At 32.0% G+C, this 21977-nt stretch overlaps 1 protein-coding gene across 1 annotated transcript in view; it reads left to right on the top strand.

The window, feature by feature from the left end:
- The window catches only part of LOC116770884 (semaphorin-2A-like), a 79965-nt gene extending 64622 nt beyond the window's left edge, over positions 1-15343 (top strand). Inside the window, 6 exon segments of the mRNA XM_061520968.1 lie at positions 9269-9369; positions 9590-9762; positions 10416-10604; positions 11336-11473; positions 12264-12372; positions 12544-15343. Coding sequence (XP_061376952.1) covers positions 9269-9369; positions 9590-9762; positions 10416-10604; positions 11336-11473; positions 12264-12372; positions 12544-12600 — 767 coding nt within the window. The 3' untranslated portion in view covers positions 12601-15343.
- Positions 15344-21977: the final 6634 nt, after the last annotated feature.

Here is a 21977-nt window from a genome sequence, read left to right as displayed (position 1 = left end):
ACGAAAAACCGATTATACTATCATTGTTTGTAATCAAATAGCATGTGAAACACCTACTCTTTAACGCTTTTGTCAACTCTCAATTTATTAACTTTTAAAAGGTTGCACTAAAGCTTTTAAGCTGTGTACCCGAAAAGCATTCCGTTTGGTTATTTTCCTGACGTAGGTAAGAGAAATTTACTTTGAGCCTTTTAAAAAGCCTGCTGTAGTCTGAAAATTCCAGTTACTTTCACCTTAGAGTGATCACTTTTACTCACTAAGAATGTGAAAAAATTAAAAATGTTTAGTTCCCTATATTATTTACTACCGAATAAAGGATAACATCGGTTAGAGTGATAGCAAAACCTACTACAAAAGATATCTTTTATGACAGGTTTGCATGACGCAAGTTACAGATCCGATTTCATCGGCAGTACACGTTTCAGTGAAAACCGCATTTTCGTAGTTGTTTGGTGCGATGCAACTCGCTCGTAGATCGTGTACACCGCAAAGACCTCACGTCACATTTTCAGTGACATATAAATCCGAACCAACGGCCTAAACAACGTCTGCGACTGGTAATTTTCACGTATACTGTTGCAATTTTCATCAATTTTCGTATAAAATCGTATCGGAACAAGCAGAGAACTTTACTGTGAGAATACAAAATGAATTAAACTCACGTAGATATCTAATGAAGGGGGAGTTCGTTTACGGAACAACTTTCACGAAAGGAAAGCTACGTTTGAGTTGGCGTTTCAAATGCTTGTGTGGAATATTAAATCGTTTAAGCGTTACCTTTGACGTTCCCTTTCCTGCTTTAGCCACGTACCGTAATAATTACTCTAACTTAATCTGCATAATGTAACTTTATTTCCATATTCGATAGTGGAGCAAAACCCTCTTCCAAACATTAACACACTGTATAAGTTAGTTGATACAACAACTAGGTCGCAATAAAGAGCGTAAACGTTGCAGCCACTTCCACGTTCTAGAAAGAAGTTTACTATTAATGGTCGGGTGCATTCAATCCATAGAAGAGACGAAAAATATATGTGTATAAATCCGTATACCGCTTAGCTCGCTATTATTTAGTTTGAAGCACCGAATAAGTTGGGAAAAATTGTAGTATCACAAAGAGCCCGAGTCGTCTCGTAAAAAAGGACAGTTTACTCTTTCAATAAAGAGTAAACTTATGCCTCGGTGTCTGCAGCAATATTACTTTCCCGTTTAACCCATTTCGAGTGCTTGCTACGTTATAATATGCATTAAACTGCACCGACATTATAGCGATGCCGCTACCAAGTTGTATCTTGCTGTAGGAGCCCCGAGACAATGAGAAATGAGAGTATGATGCCCCGCAATGCGGGCTCCAACCATGTCTCGCTTCGTCCCATTTGTTTTATCACCCCTAAATCACTGTTGCCACACAACTTTGAGACACTCCGCGAGGCCTAATGAAAGTTTGGCAGTCTCTGTCATGTACACGGGCCCCTGTTTGTCAATGGAAGAGAACCGAGGTATCAAAGACGTTAAGAGTTTTTAGAAGTTAACAAAGTTAATTAAATTCCAGGAGTTGATGTCAACGTCGAGAGTCTTAGCATCAAGGGCGCCTTTGTATATGGGAAACACAATATTTATGTTAGCATATCGCACGCAGACAGTTTACCATGTTAACAATGTGTCTTAAATTAATTACAACGTTCAAAACATAAAGAAACCGCTTCACAATGTATGTCACAGAGAATGGTTGGGCTAGCAAAGAGTTGGAATTTAAATAGTAGACAGATCAGCCTGAGCTAGCTTTGACGTCATATGTTCGATACGAGGCTTTTAAAAACGATTTAAAATTCACAGTCGGCTTAACGGTCGAGTCACCACTGGAAATATGATAGCTATTTGATAACATCATTACGTACACTCGAAGTCGCAAAACGTTGGGTCCTTTGATAACACGGAATTCGGTTACGCACAATTTTCGTATTTCAAAGATGTTTCCGTTAACGAATACTGTAGTTTTTACCGTGGGTTTGATTATAAAATAATATTCGTTACAAGAGTAGGTCAGTCATTTAAAAATTCCGTGTATAACATGAGTATCTAAGTACTTTATATTTAGTGATACGGTACGATATTGCTTTTATAAGTATCGGAAACCCATTTCGCTAAGAGCATGAAGTCTAAGTTTCGCCATAAACATGAAATGCGATTCCTACAAAATGATATGTGAAGGTGGTTAAATTATCGTATTCTCTGTAGCAATATATTGCAAGCCTCCCTATAATCGATGAAATATTCTTCCCAGTGCCTCTCGAAGTTTCTCTGACGTAGTATCGCTCCGGGGTCCATCGACTTGCATTGCCCACAGGACGAAAATGAGCAATATTTATAGCAGTGATATATAGAATCGCAAGTTTCAAAGTAATTTATAGTTTCCATGGCGGAGTACTGTACTTTATTTTGCATTGATATGCAATTGTACTTTGTCTGCAAATGCCTTTACTAGTTATTATTAGAGCATTTAGTTATATGTACTTTGTGATCTCATAATGAATTACTTAATTAAATTACAGAATTTAAAAGGAATCAATCTATTATCTTTCATTTACATACTTTTATTTAATTAAAAGTTTTATAACAATTCCTCTACGTATTATCCAATATAACAAAATATAAAAATATTTTGAAAAAAATCTAGCATAATTTTAGACGGAAGTACAAAGAGGACACATAACTATCCAGCATCAAAGATTTTAGGTTGACATGAAGTTAAAATACAAATATAGCATTCTTTACTTCAATAAAGGAATACCAAAACGAATTTAAGTTTTATAAAAAAAATTGTTTTAAAGTAACAAAATTTACACGACTGAAATTTGTATAAATTACCAAACACTGTTCAAAATGTGCGAAGAAACATAAACAATTAGCTAAATTTCATAATTAGTATTCAAATCGCGTGCCGTTAGAATAAACATTGATTTTTTCGAATCTGTAGGGGAGACCGTTGTGGTCGGGATCAGGAATACTAATGCGTTCACTTTTGAACGCTTATTCGCGCCCCGCCAAAATCGCTCAACGTTTTTTGCATAAACCATCTCATCAAAGGATTGCTTAGGACCCATAGTATATTGAATATCAAAAGGTATACGAGAGTTTAGGGTGGCGCGTCCACGGCATCCCAAATGCTGGCCAAAAGCCGTCTTCAAAAATACACCTTTGGAACGTGTTTGGAATAACTGTTTGCTTATTATAAAAATATATAAAAACAAGTACGGGTCTCCTTCTTTAATATTTATTGAATTTAATATTCAAAAATACACCCTGTTTTCCGAATATATTAGTGTAATATTCACATCAAAGCCGTGTTTTATAATAAACACAAAGGTATTGAGGAGATACTTTTGTCTTATTCCACATACACTTGACAACTTTTAAACTGTTTGTTAAACTTTGAAAATGTTAGGTGTATGCCAGTTTATAAATATATATGACCACTGTGGATTTTAAATGTAAACAGCACTGAATCGGTCAAAAGGTTCAGTCGATCACATAAAATTTCTAACGACAAATCTCATAAAAGTCGGAGAGCTCGTAGGCAAACGTTAGAAGCCGCGTTTTTCGATTTACGGCTCCTATAAAATACATATTGCGATTCATGATAAAAGTCCTCACAAATTTGTTGATATTAATCGCAGAATCCGCATTTACTACTTAAATGTGGATCACGTACTGTTACAAAGTGTTTAATTCGTAATACGATTAAAGTAAACGATATCCGAAAATAAATCGTGCTGTAAAGTGAGCTTTAAACTATCAATTATATTCAATGGGAATTTATAAAACGGATTACTTCAAAAATCGCGCTTTTGTTTACTTCATAATTATATATGTTTGATCAATATAATTTACCATTGTTTTTAATAAATTTGTATTTTTAGCTCATGATAAACATTAAAAATGGTGGGATAGGGATAAAATATAACACCGCTAAATGCAAACATGTTGGCGCGAAAGGTAGATTTTAAAAGGAGGCCATCAAATTGGCTCCATGGATATCTATAGGTTAAGCGGGGTCTTTTTTATGAAAACCAATAAAGATGTTAGAGCTACTTTGTGTTTGGAAATTTATACCACTTCGAGGAATAAAACTTATATTGTTAGGGATCGCAAAAAAGTTTTCACTTAAGGCCTGTCGAGGCGAAATCTTTATTGGATTGGCAGGATTATTTCTTTGAACCTTTATTGAAGGTTCCCTGATCATTGGCTAGGAAAATATGGAAACATAATTACGACCTGCGCTAACCCTTAGCTTTGATACCGCTGTAATGAAATGAATTCAATGATCTTTTATAAAACATAAACTCTGGAGAAAATAGTATGTTCTTAATATTATTTTTATTACGGGATGCTATACAGATTGCTTCTATTACGAAAGCCGTTTTTCTTAGTAGAAAGTTTACGTATAATCAAATAAATGGCCTTCCTTATTTTGGTGATTTTGGCATTTTCCTCCGCGCCCTTAAGAGTTTACGGTCAGACGTGCCAGCGAGCTTACCTTGTAGATCTAATTTGTTATTAAAGACGGGGATTCCGTCGGGAATTCCCCGATCGCAAGCAATGTGGTATTGTTTAATTATTTTGCTAGACCCACTGTTATCGGAATTAATGTTATACTTAATTTAGTACATGTTATATAAGTACTGATATATATACATTTCACGAATTTATCTAACAAGGGTGGTTAATACTTACAGGCACGTTTATCATTAAATTCGAGGGAATTAAAATGAAAAATATAAATAGGAAAATAAATGAAACAAAATGTTTGTTTTAATCTTCATTACGCGAATAGAACGACCATATATAGCCGCATTATATTATATAGTGCTAACATCTCTTACGTCTTAACATGTAACAGGCTTGCTATAAGCAGATTCGAGATAAGTTCAAGTCACGTGAAATACTCTGAACGATTTCTCGTGTTCTATTATCGCATCAAATTGATCTCATATGAAATAATGTATTTCAGACATATACTACATTAAATTACCATATATATATGTACTTACACAATGTATAGTATTGAAATACATAATTTTACTGTCGTTTAATACGTGTGTTTACTTTTGTAAGCAATTATTTTGAATTATGCTGTCTTTTTTGTCTAACTGCTACAATACCTCTAAAGAAAATTTAGTATAAAGATCATTAAACTGTAAGCTTACAGTAATTGAAGCAATAAACAGCAATTTTATACAACTATTTTGTGTAAACCTTATTTAAATAACATTAAAACGATCCTATTTAATATTAATTTCAGCATTATTCCGCATTTATAGCTGCAATTAAGGTCATACTACGATTATATCTTTACAACAGCAAGGCCAAATATTAAGGTATTGGGCAATTACTTTCTATGGCACATTTATGTTGGCACTATTGCCCTAAATATGTATCTCATTATCCTTTATTATACCTTCCAAGGTAATCACGCTGCTTCAATTGTATCTGAAATGACTGTAATTGAAATGCGTACGTGGTTTGACTTCTGTCGACCGTAAAAAATTATACCTTATGTTCGCAAATGATTGATGATATTTTCAAAAGTTTGCCTTTAAATAACATTCGTGATGAAAGACAGCATTTAAAAAAGGCTTTAATGGTCGATTTACTGTTCCAAACTTTAGCAATAATAATATTTATATATATTAAAACATGTCATATATCAAAAGCATGATCTAAATTTTGTATTTTTTCTAGATATTTTTATATAAACATTGTTATTATATAATTTTTTTTTTGGTTTCAACGTCTAAGTATGATTGATTCTTTAATAATTTTTAACAATTGAGTCGAAACAAATATTTAAGCATTGTTTAAAGACTTACATTTTAAATGGGGGCCGCTTCATGATTTTGGGTCCGCGTCTATTATGTGATTATGTGCTATATAACATTTAACAGGATAATGTGCTCATTTTTAAAATATGACATGAGATCTGTGATATACTTTAGAAGACAGTTTTATAATATTATTGCTCAAATTTCACTTTATATATATTATTCACTATGAAAAAATGACATAAATATTTTAATGAAAAAATGACATAAATATTTTAATGAAAAAATGACATAAATATTTTAATGAGATCTAAGATTTTCTAAAACTAGTATTATTCGGATTTACTACGCGGATTTTATTATTTAAAAACCGTGATCACGGTTGCTGCAAAGTAACCGAAACGTCGGGATTATGTAGTTTTTAAATAATAAAATCCGCGTAGTAAATCCGAATAATACTAGTTTCATTTAAATAAATATTTAAATTTAATTATTTTTCTAAACATTTTATACATAATTTTTTCACTATATTTATCGTGTTGCTAAATGAAAATATTTACTTTTCCCGTTTTGTAAATTTAATAACAAGTTAGGAACATTATTAACTCCGTACAATGTAGGTTTAAGAGCACTTGGCCGTTATGACCGGACGACGCTTGATTAAATATTCCCTCTATAAACTGATTTACCGTATGCCAGACAGAGCTATGCCATCATAATCCGAGATTTGATTATATCTTCTATATGAAAATCTTTATGTCAATGTATTTGTACGTACATAGCTCTAAACTCTATTGTTAAATACATGTTAAACATCGTTTTACATGCATTCAAAGTCAAGAATTGAAGCGAATATAACACCTTGTTATTTATCCATGAAGAATTGTGTTTAGATTTAATTATAATTTGAAAACGTGTTACCCGAATGGCTCAGCAAATTCGGTAGCAATTCTGTCAACAAAGATCTATACGTAGAATTTCTATATATAACGAAGTTAGTTCATAAGGTATTCAAGGAACATAATTACTGGTGCCTGTTCACGTCAATCACGCAGCGTCGTTTGGAAAACTAATGTGCTCCGTCAAACATTTACTGCTTTAATATAAATGAGATTGACTAATTGAATAAGTCTCATTAGATCGTGACACCGTTTTCAGATGATTTAACTGAGGATTAGTCAAAACTATACTCAATGTATGTATACTGCCTGTATTAACTTTTGCCGGCTAATTCTTAGAAATTAAAGATTTTTTTAAGATTCATTCACACGTTTCTTGTTTTAATAAAATATATATATATTACAAATATTAATTTAAAAAACCTCCTTTATCAACAGTAAATAAAAAAGCTAGTAATGTATAGATAAATCAAAGTTTCAGTTTGTTATACGAACAGAAAAATGAGTTTCAGATTTGAAATGTGTTATTTGGTTTTGTTTATAAAACTACAAAATAGAGTTCTAAAAAGACTTTTAATAAAAGGTTCCTCTGAAATATTCCCTACAGTAATAAAGTGTTGTACAAGTTTTTTTTTATATCCAGAAACAGAATTTCTCTGGACAATCTGTAAATAAACATAGGTGCGGATTATTTTTAATACGATTATATTTTTGTGTTATTAATTAATTCTCTCCAATATTTTCTTGGTCCTTAGTTTTGGTTTCATAAACAGACATCAAGATTCATTTTAGTAACTTATAAGTGTTTGTAAAAATATTTCCATTAAACTACTGAACATAACTTTATATGTACATTGTTTGCAAGACTTCACATCGATTAGAAAATAATTATTTATCAACGTTTCTTTATAATATATAAAAATAATGAGTGGCAATAGTCTTTGCCACTCGGTACGATCTACACGATTTGTTAGGGCTGTTTGAGACACTTTTTATTTTATATTCCAATATCCTTACTGTCTACACAAAAATGTATTATGAAACTCGATTTACTATCTAGATTTTGCATACACAAAATTCCTCTGTATAATATAACCTTTTGTTTCTCCCACGCCATAGACTTGAGAATAAAAGCTGACCATGTTTTATGTGAAATAAACTATATAAATAAATTTCCACCAACGAGCAACCCTAACTCAACCACGTACTCTCTACACTATTGTGCGTAACTCAGTTTGGTAATTTCGGTACATGTCTAATCCAATTAGCTATTATGATTCGTGGTCCGAATATTAATTTGGAGGCCGTTTTCCAAGGAGTCTACATTTGGTGCTGGCCTTATGTTATTGACACTGGTCAAATCATTCCGATCACGTCCGCTTTGTAATTCATGTACTGCATTTTATGCGGATATATTGCATTAAGTTTATTTATCAAAAGGAATAAAGACTATTAAATAAGCGAACTCAATTCATTCTACTAAATGAACACTATTATTACTTTTGTGTATGCATTGTATATAAAACACACCTGATACAACGCTGGTATTTCGCCACAGCAGATGGCGATTATTTTAACAAATATTGTACACGAATCGTGGTCGCGGGTTTTAACCAATGTTTAGTGAGCCAACCAGAATTACGATTGGTTCGTTGCATGCCTGGTTTAATAGGTTGCGGTTTGTTAAATGCTTCAATGACTGATTCTAAGTAATCGAAAACTCGGTTTATAGCGATATTCGAGCACGCTATGCGGCGCGCCCGTTTGGGCTGTCTAGCCGCTTTTATATTAATATTTTAAACAAAGAAATGAAATCTTTTATTAATGTTTACGTTAACTTATTAAGATAAGAATAATTTATGCGATTATTTGTAGTTGTAGTTGTTTGATGTCTTACAAATCTTAATAGTACTGTGTTCACATTTTGGCATTAAGATAGTATAATTTAGTTTATTTCCCCGTATAATAATAATTTATTTTCCATTCAGTAGTATGACAATTATAAATATAAAGACATTCATCATTTTAAATGAAAATTTACCGTCCTTTAACCATTTCACCGTTATTTAAAATAAAACGCTTTGTTTTAAGCTTGGAAAACTTTGTGAACAAAGAACTCCGGGCCTATCAGCAAAGTCGTTCCAAAAACGTACTTAGCAAACGAAGGAGGGCGAAGGGTGTACATACAATAAACAGCCTTTCGGTCCTCACTAATTGATCCCTGATGTAACGAACCATAGTAATTTCTCTCATGGCTAGACGTTGCTCTAAAATAAGAGAACACCTAATTACAAGCAAGAAAATGAACATTCAAAAAGGATACGTTAAGGGAATATTAAATATACGTATTTATTAAGCAAAACAACCTTTCAACTTATTTGGATGGATAAATTTGTTTTTAATTAATTGTTTGAATTTTTTCAAACATTAATTTACAGGATGAAATGTAGTCAATAATGTTCATGACATCGAAACGGGTAGTGATTTATGAGAGTATGTAGTACTATCAGTGTCTATAACTTATAGTATGTATTTTATTTGTCACAGATGAAGGTAAAATTCATAAAATCGTTCAATGGTCTCGGAACGGGGACAGTCAGTCAGCTTTACTTGACATCTTCGATGTGACTCCCGGCGAACCAATTCAGGTATGTGGAGAGTAAATTGCATTTTAACACTCGCTTTACACATGAACGTGATAAAAATTGTTGTTGAAATTTTAACATTGATGACGAGAGCACTTTCGAGTGCTCCGCAATCGGTTGCTTCATTTTAAGTTTAAAGTTTTTAAAAATATGATGCTATTTATTGTTATATAATTATTCGAAAATGTTGTATATATATTGGTAATTTATTAAAATACAACAGGCTATGGCACTTTCGCGTATACATGGATCATTATACGCGGCGTCAGATCGGCGCGTGCTTCAACTACGACTTGCTCTATGTGCGCGACGTTACGACGCTTGTGTTCGCTGCGCTAGAGATCCGTACTGCGGTTGGGATAGAGAAGCGGGAGTATGCAGGGAATACATGCCCGGGTAAGAAAAAGTGTTTACTTAATTAAAGCCTATCAAAATATATATTCAAAGATTAATTTAAAAAACATTCTTTGTAATACGATTATTATAATTAAATAGAGTTTTTACGTAAGTATTAATTGAGATATTCATAGACTCCTTTCCAAAACACTTTATCATATACCGAAAAAGAACTCGAGCACTAAAGGCTACTTAATATGCGCATACAATAATCGAACTTTAATTGATTTTAACTTTATCCGTGAAATTTAATAACACTATGCGAGTAATGCAAACCTGATATAAACAATTCTAACGCTGTGGCTAAGCTTTGCAACATCTGCTTTGTATGCTTTGTATGCGCTGAAAATATAAACATATAGACTTTGGGTTTACCAAACGCATTATCTTTATTCATAAGCTCTCGCATATTTTATTTTTCAAAAGTATATCTGACTTCTCTGGACAATTCTTATCGATTTGATAAGTACCCTGATATTTTTTCACTTGCTATTTTCAATGTTACGATGTGCGGTGATTTTTTAAACAAGAACCACCAAATCGATCTCACCTTGTTTCAATTTTAACCAAATGAAAGAAAACGTTTTGTCATTTGATTTTTTTGTCCATAGTCAGTTATTACAGGTTATAAAAATTTGGTGATTGTTTCACAGCTTGATACAAGATGTCGCGAACGAAACAGCAGACATTTGTGATACTTCGATCTCAAGGAAAGTGGTATCAGCGACGTGGGGACAGAGCTTGCATCTGGGCAGCTTCGTTAAGATGCCAGAGGTTCTACACCCGCGAGCCATCTCGTGGTATCATTACACAAGAGATGGAAGACATGCTGTTAGTTTCAAGTAAGTTTATCCATTCGAAAAAATATATAAACATTAAATTAAATGAATATATACGAGTGTATTACCTAACTAAGTCTGTTTATTTTTGACTATATACATACAGTTTTTAGAGATGATTGTTATAAAACAATAAAGATTTTCATAAAAAAAAAATATTACCGTAATAGTCCCTTAATTTTTTTTATCTTTCTTAACAAAAGATAAAGAGTAACAAAGAACAATAATTCAATGTACACACGAAGAGAACACGCATGTAATAACATTAATTAAAGTGTTTCCAAATTCCCCATTATCGCACTTCCGTTGGTGTAATTAAAATGCAAAGGGAACTCGAGATTCCGCTCTATTCATCTACTCCATCCTTTACTTTAAACGGGGTTTATTCTGTTCTGTAATTTCTTTTAATACAAATAGGGTATCAAATTCAACGAAGCTAAATGGGGATACCAAGTTATTTTAAATGAGGTACTAAATTACTTGAAATGATATTTTTACACGCAATTTAAATTTGTTTATTGCTGGCTATCGTTCATAATTACGTAATAATCCGTCCTCTTAGCGGATTTTTGTAAAATAGTAGTCATTTAACTTATTTTTCTTAATAAATAATATAAATAATAAGAAACGAATATAAATGTGATGATTTTCTTAGACAAAAGTATTTACAACATAGGTGTGAATGTTTCCTCCAATCTGCCAGACAAGTTAACTTATTCAAATGTCACCAACAGCAAACCGGAGAAATACATAGAGACATCTGAACACGGTCTGCTGATCATATCTGTGAGCGAGACCGACGCTGGCCGGTATGACTGCTGGCTGGGAGGATCGCTGCTATGTTCATACAACGTCACGGTCGACACACATCGGTATGTTGATACTGTTACTAAAACCTTGCTTTTCTTCACACAATCTGTGTACACGAGACTTGATCTTCCATAAATTGAAATAAGAGAAATTGCTGAAATTCCTTTTTAAGTATAGAAAAAGAATATAATTTTTTTAGACTGAATTCTATCAGTCGTGACTATAAACGGTCGACGAACAAAAACTATCTTCGCAACCCAAGTTAATAATAATTAATACTTACATATTAAGAGCAGCGTTGATCGAAATACCTATGTTTAAATCAAACGCTGTGTCGGTAAAATGTTTTTTTCAAGATGATTAGATGAATATTTTCTATTCTTTTACTTACTTAACTATTTTTAATAATCTAACCATCATCATGCGTATACATAGCTAATTGATTATCATAACTTTAGGTACATTTTGTCTGTTATCAGTTGACTGATACATCTTCGTGAACAAATAAAAGGGAAATTATGTGCCTTAACCGAGATATTAGTATCCTCTTATTTAAACGTTATTGCACCCAAGTTAAATAAAACTAATATACATCAATATATGTATCAATGTACGCCTAACAAATAGATAAGCCGTTTACTGCGCTGGTATTTCATATAAACGAGTTCACGTTGGTACGACTGATGGCACAGCAGTGCTGAACTCATGTAACATTACTGTGGTGATTCAACCATTATTTGTAACTGAACAGAGAATACATGTTTTGTGGCTTTTCTTTGCAGAATATCGCTGTTGGTTATAAAAATAGACAATAATGTATAAAATAGATATTTTAAAACCCTATACTTACAGATGTTCTCCACCCGAGAAGAGCAATGAGTACCAGAAGATATACTCAAACTGGTGTCACGAATTTGAAAAATATAAGACGGCTATGAAAACATGGGAAAGAAAGCAAGAGGTAAATTTATGGAAATATCCGATACTTAGCAAAAATTTAAATATAATCTATCATGGACTTAACTAAAATATGACAAGTTTTTTATCACAATACTCTAAAACGAAAGTAATAACTATTTTATTATAACGTTTGAATACATTTTTATGTCACTCACAAATGTAAATCTTGCAGCAATGTGCACGTCAAAATGAATCCAATCAGAACACGCATCCCAACGAGATCGTGTGATAGCTTCTGAACGTCGCCTACCTCATGTTCCAGTCCGTCAACTACTTCATAGGGGTCATACCGATACCGTACGTTCGTAATGGCCTTCAATACTTTCAGATATTATAAAAAAAAGTGTAACACGAAGCTCAATATAGTGAATCTAGTGATCCTTTAACTTTACCAGTGACAGTGACAGCTGTAATAGTGACAGTGACAGCTTTACCTGTAACAGTGACAGATGTGACAGTGACAGTCATATATCGTCCAACAATACAGCGGAAACATGGGTGGGTGATGGACCTCTTAATGTTAAGGATTTCCTAGCGTTGTGCGTTGCTTTGTTGGATGTAAAAATGGTTTTAAACTCTATGTAAGTACTTACGCTTTGTAAGTAGTTTGTTAGTGATGAAAAAATTTTGATTGTGCATTTACGCCTTTTAAATGTATGTTAAAGCGATATTAATTATTGTATTTATTCATATAATATCTAGTTCGTGTTAAATTTAATTTGTTCATAATTATTTCTCAATTTAATTCTAACATTTTTTCATATTGTAAGGTCTGATAATATCAATCTCAAAACTAGATAATGAATGTATTTATATACCTTAACCCAACCAAATAATTGTATTATGAAATAAATACATTTTTGAACTAATGAAGCCCATGTATCTTGATCTGTTGTAATTAAGTTTGTTAGTAACTAAATGATCAAGATTGGTTACTCGACTAATGGGTATCGCAGCTTTCTAATTCAAATCTCCGAGGGTTGTGGAAAGGTTAGACTCATTATTTTTCCCCTGTTCGTGTAAATAGTCACCTTATTCATTTCTTATATAAGTGTATGTATGCACGTCCCTAAACATAAAAATATATAATTTAAGCCTGTGATATATAAGAAGTTCGTTTAGGGGATATTTAAGAGTTCATTCTTTGCATGTATTCGTTTGATAATATGAAAATCAAGAAGGAAGTGATCCTTTGGGGAACAGTGGTGCCCCGTGCAAAATAATTGTTTTTATTGATAACGATTATAGTTAAGATACCTGGAGGAGATCATAAAAAAATTATAGCAATCATATTTTACGAGGCACTACAGCTTCGAATTCAGGGCGCATTTCTCGAAAAAAAAAAACAAATCCATAGCCGTAAGAAATTTTACAACAATAGTTTTTAGTTCACAGAGGACAAACGTTTTTCAAATATGAAGTAGAGTAGTTCATAGTCAACACATTCCTTTGCCACTGCCATTATGTTTAAGATACATTGACGGGTTTTTAAAATTATTATATTAAAATCTAAATCATATTGAGATTATTAATAACATCTGATAACTAATGTACTTAATAAACCATAAATAAAATTTAATACATGGTGCAACCTGAGTCGACTAAACAGCAATAATAATGTTTACTAAAACTTCAGCAAAGCTTGCTCATTCTAGTTTTATATGCATAGACAAACGAATAATAAAACTGCTTTCTGTATTATCGTTGTCTCTGCGTATATTTACTCTAAATAATATATATAAAATATAATTTCATATAAAACGAAATATTAGTGTATCGTAGCCAGTGTTTAGGAAATACTCTGCATATTTTTGTACAAAAAAATTTAATCTAAATGTTTAGAATTAGCGAGTAAGTAAAGTTTCCCGTATTGTTCTCATTCATAAATATTTTATAGTAATTAGTAGGCTCACGTTCTCATTTACAATATCAGATATCGGATTCAATAGAAATTTTAATGTTTAAGAATCGTATCGTTGTCGTCGGCCTTAATTTACACGAAACTGTTATAAGGTAATACTCAGGAGATTTTGTTGTTTTTGAGGACGTAAACCTATAACAAAATTTTTATGAATTTTTAAATATCAGATCCATTCAACGATGATCTATAATAAAATCATATATTTTTTCCGATCATCAAAATATGAGGTAATTACAAAAATGTTCACTTGCCGAATAACAACAAAAATATAATATGAAATGTAATAATGGCATAAAAGGAGAGTTACATACAATTTTATCCAATATTTTATTGCAAGTGGATCATTATAAGACTTGATGGAAAGCTCGCAAAGGTGTTAATGAATCCACTCGTTTTCATATCATATTACTAAGTAAGAGCTTGTATCATATTGTACTTACGTCATACTATTTATATTTAGCAGTCGACGTTTACAAACGAATTTCATTATACAAAAAACAAATATATTTTCTAATTATTTATAAATGAAAATATTCAGCGACTTTCATTATATCGCAATCGATTTTACTTTGTGTTAGTATAACTGGAATTCAAAAAATAGCAAAATGATAACTGAACCGGCCATTTTATACTAAATATAAATATTTAATTCATCTTTATATTAGAAGCTCAATTTAAATCAATTCCATTATATTTATTCAGCTAGGTAGCGGTAACATATTGTTATATGTGCTTAATGATTTCGCTAACGTTATGCTATGTGTAACTTCTTTCATATCATGATGTAAATACATGAATCGAAATAGATATAAATAGGATTTAATATCTGAGCTTCGTCGTTTATTAAATTATGTGTACCTAAGTACTTAAGTATCATAGTTATTAAATAAACGGACATCCCGGCCTGGGGATGATCCTACGCAATAATTATAGCTAAATACTATTGCCTATACTATTGGTAATTGCTCTGTACATTTCACATGTTACTATACTATGTAAGTTAAATTTCAGAAGTAGAATAAGATTTTATATAATAAATCTATGAAATGTATCTTGCAGTATGTCTTTAATTTCTCACCTACACAAATAATACGAAATTTGTTTTATAAAGGTCGGTAAAAAATTATATTTAATTGTTCAATAATATACACCTAGTTGAGATGAATGGTATTTTTAAGCAAAACATTTTTCGCGAACCTTATAAGATGTCAAAACTGTTAATATAGGAAAGTCCGAGAGGGGTTTAAAATAGTGTCGATTCATCAAGTCGCATACCGGGTTGACATTTTCGTCATAACATTGGGGAGCGAAAGCTGGGGTTCATAAAAAGTGAGGGCACATAATTATATAGTGCCACTAAACTAATTTCACGATACATTGCCTACGAAATCTGTGCTTGGCACCGCCTCGCCCGACGACGAAATGTGATTTCTAGCCGGTCTCTGATTACTATTGTTATATGCTATTTCGTATGAATTGCTAATATCCCACTATGTTTACGCAAATTGCCCCCGAAACCGTTGCCCATAATTACGTTCTGAAATTGCGTATGCTTTATATAATAATAAAATTACTAAAGGTGCTAAAGGTAATTTTGTAGAATTTATTACTAGGTACTTCCTCTTTTGTAAAACTGTAGACGTAGAGCTTTACGTACGTACACTTTGCCAATCTTTATTTAAAATATCTACTTACATAAATTAATTAATTAATTTAACAAAAGGAATTTTTCATCACAATTAATGGAAATTTAGTTTTAAGTAAAGCAACAATCAATTAAACCACTAAGTTTATAGACACCTAAATATTTTTATAAAATAATAAAAACTCAATTTAAAAGACAGGACGTAACTCCTTAATTGCATGTATACTTCTATCCAATATAAACGTAATAAAAAAAGGTTTTTTTTAACGGATTTTGTCAATTTTCTTCAAACAAACCATATTATATACCATATATATACATTACATTAAAGGTATACATACACTTTAAAACTGGTACTATAAACCTAAAAAGTAGTAATAAATTTTATACAATGGACAAATAAAAATGTCTTCAACCGTTAATTCTATTAAATCTTGTGATCTCTTTTTCAGTTTTCTTTTTTTTTACATTTGAGTTTTAAAATTATAAATGTAACATTGTTATCAATAACTTAATTAACTTAACTTAATCTTTATAAATACACTTAGCTACATTATAATATTTGCAGACCATATTCCAGCATCACTGCATTTAACACACAAGGTAGTCTAACTTATTGCTGATCTCACGTGAGTAAGCTTTGCAATACAATGCACGAACTAGCGAAGTTAGCTAGTTTGTCTCAGGATGCGGTCCGAAGATTAGATTGCATATCGCATCATAGCCGGAAAGTTAGCGAATTTGTCAAACACAACTTTAACTAACATATGAGTATAACAAACATCATATTGCGCTGTTACGATCTAATAACTTATATTAACATATGTAAGTACTTGACGTTGAAATCCTTCAGATGTTTGTTCTAGTTTAATATGCTTGGATTGCAATTGTAACTTAATGTCTATATTAAAGATAGAGAGATCCAGCATTTCGAAGTTTATATGTCTTTGGAACCATTAAAATATTAAAATTTTAACTCGGACATTCAATGCGTAAGGCTATATAAAACTTTAAATTTTAAACCCTACATGAGTTCTGAATTATGAGCTTCGTTAAAACAATTCACTTAGCTTATACACCCCAAATACCTGGATTAATGTTGTGTAATCAATTAGGTTATTCTAGTGAGAGATTACGAGTATCTTATATTTGTCACACCACGCTCCCAAGTATTCATTCACAGGACCATATTCTATAACATTCTATATTATTCTATTTCACGCTGCAGACTTCATCACCATTAAATAATAACGTGAACCAAAACCACGCCGTCAGATTATAGGCTAGTGATTTTACGCTGTTTGCTTTTAAAACTAGGGCGAGGGATAAAGGAAATTCGAAACCACGAGCAAATTATTTGCGATTCTTATTTTTCCTAGTATGTCACGAAAAATAACATATTTTTAAAGTTCCATCAAAAAAATGTTTTCAATAGTCCGGTTTTATGAAATAAAAATGAAATAAAACCATAAAAATACTGTTTTAAAATAAACATTTATGGAATCCAGCTAGCGTATAAAAATAGAAAGTCGAAATTCGTTCGATCATATTACGGCCGAGGATCTAAAGATCTTTATTGGAAATTACTTCCGGCCAATATGTCGGCAGACAAGGGTCCATGTCGCAAAGACACATTGGACATGATGAAGAACTTAACAAGGAATTATACGACCGAATATATCGTGCAAGCATTACTCAATATACCTTTTTATATTTTCATTGAAAAAAAAAAATTAACCGTTCTGTGTTATTGTTACGCTAAAAAGATATACCAATACATATTATACAATATTAAAATTCTTTTATGACAGCATAATATACCAAATTGAAGAATTTCAAATAGAGGGGGGTAGAATTTTTAGACGTGGCTTCCTTTTAACTACCGCCAAAGCCCCAACTTAAGGCAATGCAGTGTCGTCTCCGTTTTAGGTCGGGCGTGAACCGTGTAATCCTTTATTACAACGGGATGTACCGCGGTGTCCCACTCTCGTAAGCGCATTACCCGAATTAACAATTAGTCATGCCTACGTCTGGCAAACTTTACACAGATTTACATAACAACAAAGCCCTTTCGTTATGGCGATTTTTAAAATTAATTGGATTGCGAACCATTCGAAATTTGTATTCCCCTTGCCGTACTCCATAATTTTGTGGTCAGTGTGGAACGCGGGAAAATAGCCATTTCGTGAAATCGCGGAAAACATAACAAATTATCTTTATTTTTCATACAACACAGGTAGAAATTGCCGTAATGAAATTTAACTTTATTTATACAAACATTTATTCGGTATTCCCAATACGGACGTTATTCAAATATATTATTGTTTTTCGAAATACAGATCATGTAAAATATAGTATGATATTTAAAACGGACATGTACAGCCATATTTTAAACGAAATAAAAATATTATTATCGCTTTTAAAAAAAATACAATGTTACAGCAACAGCAACAGTTAATTCACTCGGATATTATTAATAAAGTTTTCCATACAACAACGTTTCACAAAAAGCGTAGCAAATTTTCCACGGTTACTGCAACATTAATAGCATAGAAATCACCACTATAAAGCACCAACACAAACTGCATGCATAATGGAACGTGCGTTTAGCCGCTAACAACTGTATATTTGTATTTTATTCAAAATACTTCCACAACGTAGATCATACACGAAAACTTGGTCCACCATTCAAATGGATAGTGATGAACGTGTAAAACTAAATCTAAACCAAATGAATGAGAACAATGCATAAATTTTAACATTGTTCCCAACGATTATGGAAGAATAGAGTCATTTGCAGTAACAGAGTTAACGTCGTGACCCTCACAGCATAGGTTTTGTTTGTTAATCTTCAAAAAGGGCGTTACTCATTTTGTCATCTCATAATTTAATTTCTTCGGAACCCCACTAGCAAGTTTCAACTCCGCACCGGACATGGGCCTTAGTAATCTGTTTATATAATTTATCGACAGTTTATATTAAAATGACCAGAAAACCAGTTAACAGTTAGTGTCTTAACTAGTTGTTAATTAGTTGTAGACCGGATCCTTTATCAATAGATTTTACTTACCGTAATGTAGTCACAACATGAAAACTTTGAATTGTGGTATAAAATTTTATTAAATTAATAATATGTCTTTATAACTCCTTTACATAAACCAAAAGTTATAATGAGATATAATAAAAAGCACTTGAGCAACCTTTCGGCAATACTACTGATATAATTTCATTAAAAACCATAAATTCCAAATGTTACGAAATTGTTGCCACAAAATGAGAAAACTTTTACATCATGCAAAATATTCAATAGTACGGCCAGAAGGTGACAGTGTACGTTGGGAAATGCTTAAAATGCAATGTTACAGGAACACTTTTATTTATGATCCCTAAAAAATGTAAAAAGCAAACGTTTTATTGCTGGGTTTTATAAAAATACGTAGAACAAATAATGTTCCCTGCATCTCAAGATAGGGGAAGTAGGACCGTATTTATCCGGTAGCTATGCATCAAAGGGGACCCTTAAAATTTATTTTTAAGAATCGTACCAAAGGTAAGACAGTGACAATACCATTTGCCTTGAAAATTTAAACAAATGTTTATAGAGGGAACGGAAGATTCCCGTGAATTATAAAACTTTGTGCCCCTTCTAAAAGCTAACTATAATCTTGTGATTTTTTGCTGGAGGAGATTTTGAATAAGAATTGTCAAAATTAAAAGTAATTTAGTACTAAAATTATTATTTTATGACTGTTGCCTAAGTTGCTTCAACCATCGCCGTTTTTAATTAAAAATATTAATTGATAAAAAAAAAATTACATTTCAACTTAAATTCTGAATGTAAAAGTAGATGGAACCATTTTAAAGACCCTTTGAAATAAAGTGGAGATTCAAATCACTGATAAATTAGATTATTCTCGTGACAAAGAGATTTCATTTTGATAAATCAACACTTATTGTTTGTAAGATGTATATATACCCTTTATTTCGAATATTACGTAGATTTGTGTATATGCACGAAAATGTTTGTCAGTGTGTCACATATGTAAAATATTTTGTATACATAACACTTGATTTCACTTATATAGGTCGTTTGTATTTTTTGAATTTCGAATAATATATATATGCATTTTTATATTATTCTACTACTTCTCAACTCTATTATTTATAAGTAAGTTTCGGGTAATTATCAAATGTTAGGTTATAAATTTTTATTCTTATTGAAAAGTTAGTTCTTAGTAAATTCTTATTGAAATAAACGTATGTAATACATTTCGACAGTCAATTTGAGGAATAATTATGAACGGTTCATAAAATTTGACAGCGCTTTTGTAAAATGATCGCAACATTATTCCAGGCGTCGAGCTAAATGGTGAAAAATGTGAAATATTTAAGATACAAGATTTTATAATAAAGATCGGCGGGATTACACCTTGATCTCATCAATTTTTAATGCAGCGGCTGGAAGTGGGACATTTTTATTGCCCCCAAGCTCTAGATGAGTTTTGTTCTGTGAATTTGATGCATTTAAAATGAGCCAAATTACTCAACGCCCCGTGCAACTTGCTTCATATTGTTATATAAATTTAAAATATCATATTACGTTTGCTTTCATGCGTGTCTTGTTTAGCATTTTTATTGTTTGATCCACGGAAACGTCTATATAATGTATAGAACCTGCTGCCTCCAACAATCCGTTCGTGACTGAATCAAATACCTATATTCTTGTGTGATCTCGTAGAAATCTATATTGATAATGCGCAAAATAGGAACGAAAATTCTTATTTTTTTTTTTTATATGATAAGGGGCAAACGAGCAGGCTAGCCACCTGATGGTAAGTGGTCATCGCCGCCCATGAACACTCGCGGAACCTGAAGGTTCCAGAGTGCGTTGCCGGAAAAAAATATTGTTAAGACAATCATAATAGAATCAATTTTTTATTTATATTTCTTACATGTTTAAGCAATTTATTTTTTTCATGTAGTGAACATTTTGTAATATAATAAGTGTTTTACTCTAACACGTGCCCTTAATTCGTTCGATTTTGATACAAATTTGTTTATCTACAGCACGAACACTTTACTTACTTTAACAAAACACAATTTAAACATAGCGTTTAACAGTATTGAAATTGAAATGTTGCAAACAAATCAGAGAAGCGACAAGAGTGACATTCTGTATCAAATGGGATACAAAAGTGCAAATATGAACATGTGCAAAAAATATCTCGGGTATGCATTTGGGAATTTCGCGTGACAGAGAATTTAATACGGGGGGAGTCTAATATTAAACCTCGGGGACCCATCACTTTTAATATTTGGCCGGCATCCTAGAGGGCATCTAAATTATTTACCAAATGGAAAGGTAATGGCCACGGAAGAGTGAGAATGAAGAATGCAAATTTTATAAACATGTATTGTTGGTAATAAAGCCTCCGCCAGCAAAGTAATGAAGGATGAGAACTCGTCAAAATGCTACAACAAGTAATTCTCGGCTCGGACGGAGTGAAATTCGTCGTACTCTGTAATTATGAATCACGGACTTTAGTAACTACGGTCGTTTCGTTTACTCATACGGTGTTTAGCAGTTTTAAATTATAAAAGTTGCTTTTATGTTAGCTTCTTCACAAGAAGTACTTAATAAATATTTTACGTTTTTACTAAGGTGTTTTCTGAATCATAGTTAATTAGTTGAGGAAGCCAAAAGCCAAACAAAAATTTTTCTTGCCTGTAATTAAGTTAGGAATTGGTGTAAAATACCTAAAAAAAATATTAATTTTTATTCTTATTCTTTGCCGCTTTATAAACATGAATAATATAAAATGAATATCCTCTATGCTGTCTGTATCAATAATCGTTATAATTGCATCTAAAATTCAATCAAAACTGAACATTCGGTGATGTCGACTGGGGATAAATGTAGAAAAATCACTATTAATCCTACACGTGTCTGTGTTTAGAAGGGGTGAAGTCACGGACCATAAACAGTCACGCTCTGCGGCGACGGGGTCGGACGAGTGAGCCGGCTGCGTCACGGCTAATG

This window comes from Danaus plexippus, chromosome 7 (genome assembly GCF_018135715.1).
Source record: "Danaus plexippus chromosome 7, MEX_DaPlex, whole genome shotgun sequence".
NCBI lineage: Eukaryota > Metazoa > Arthropoda > Insecta > Lepidoptera > Nymphalidae > Danaus > Danaus plexippus.
The sequence above is the reverse complement of the archived record's forward strand: the minus strand, read 5'-3'. Positions and strand labels throughout refer to the sequence as shown.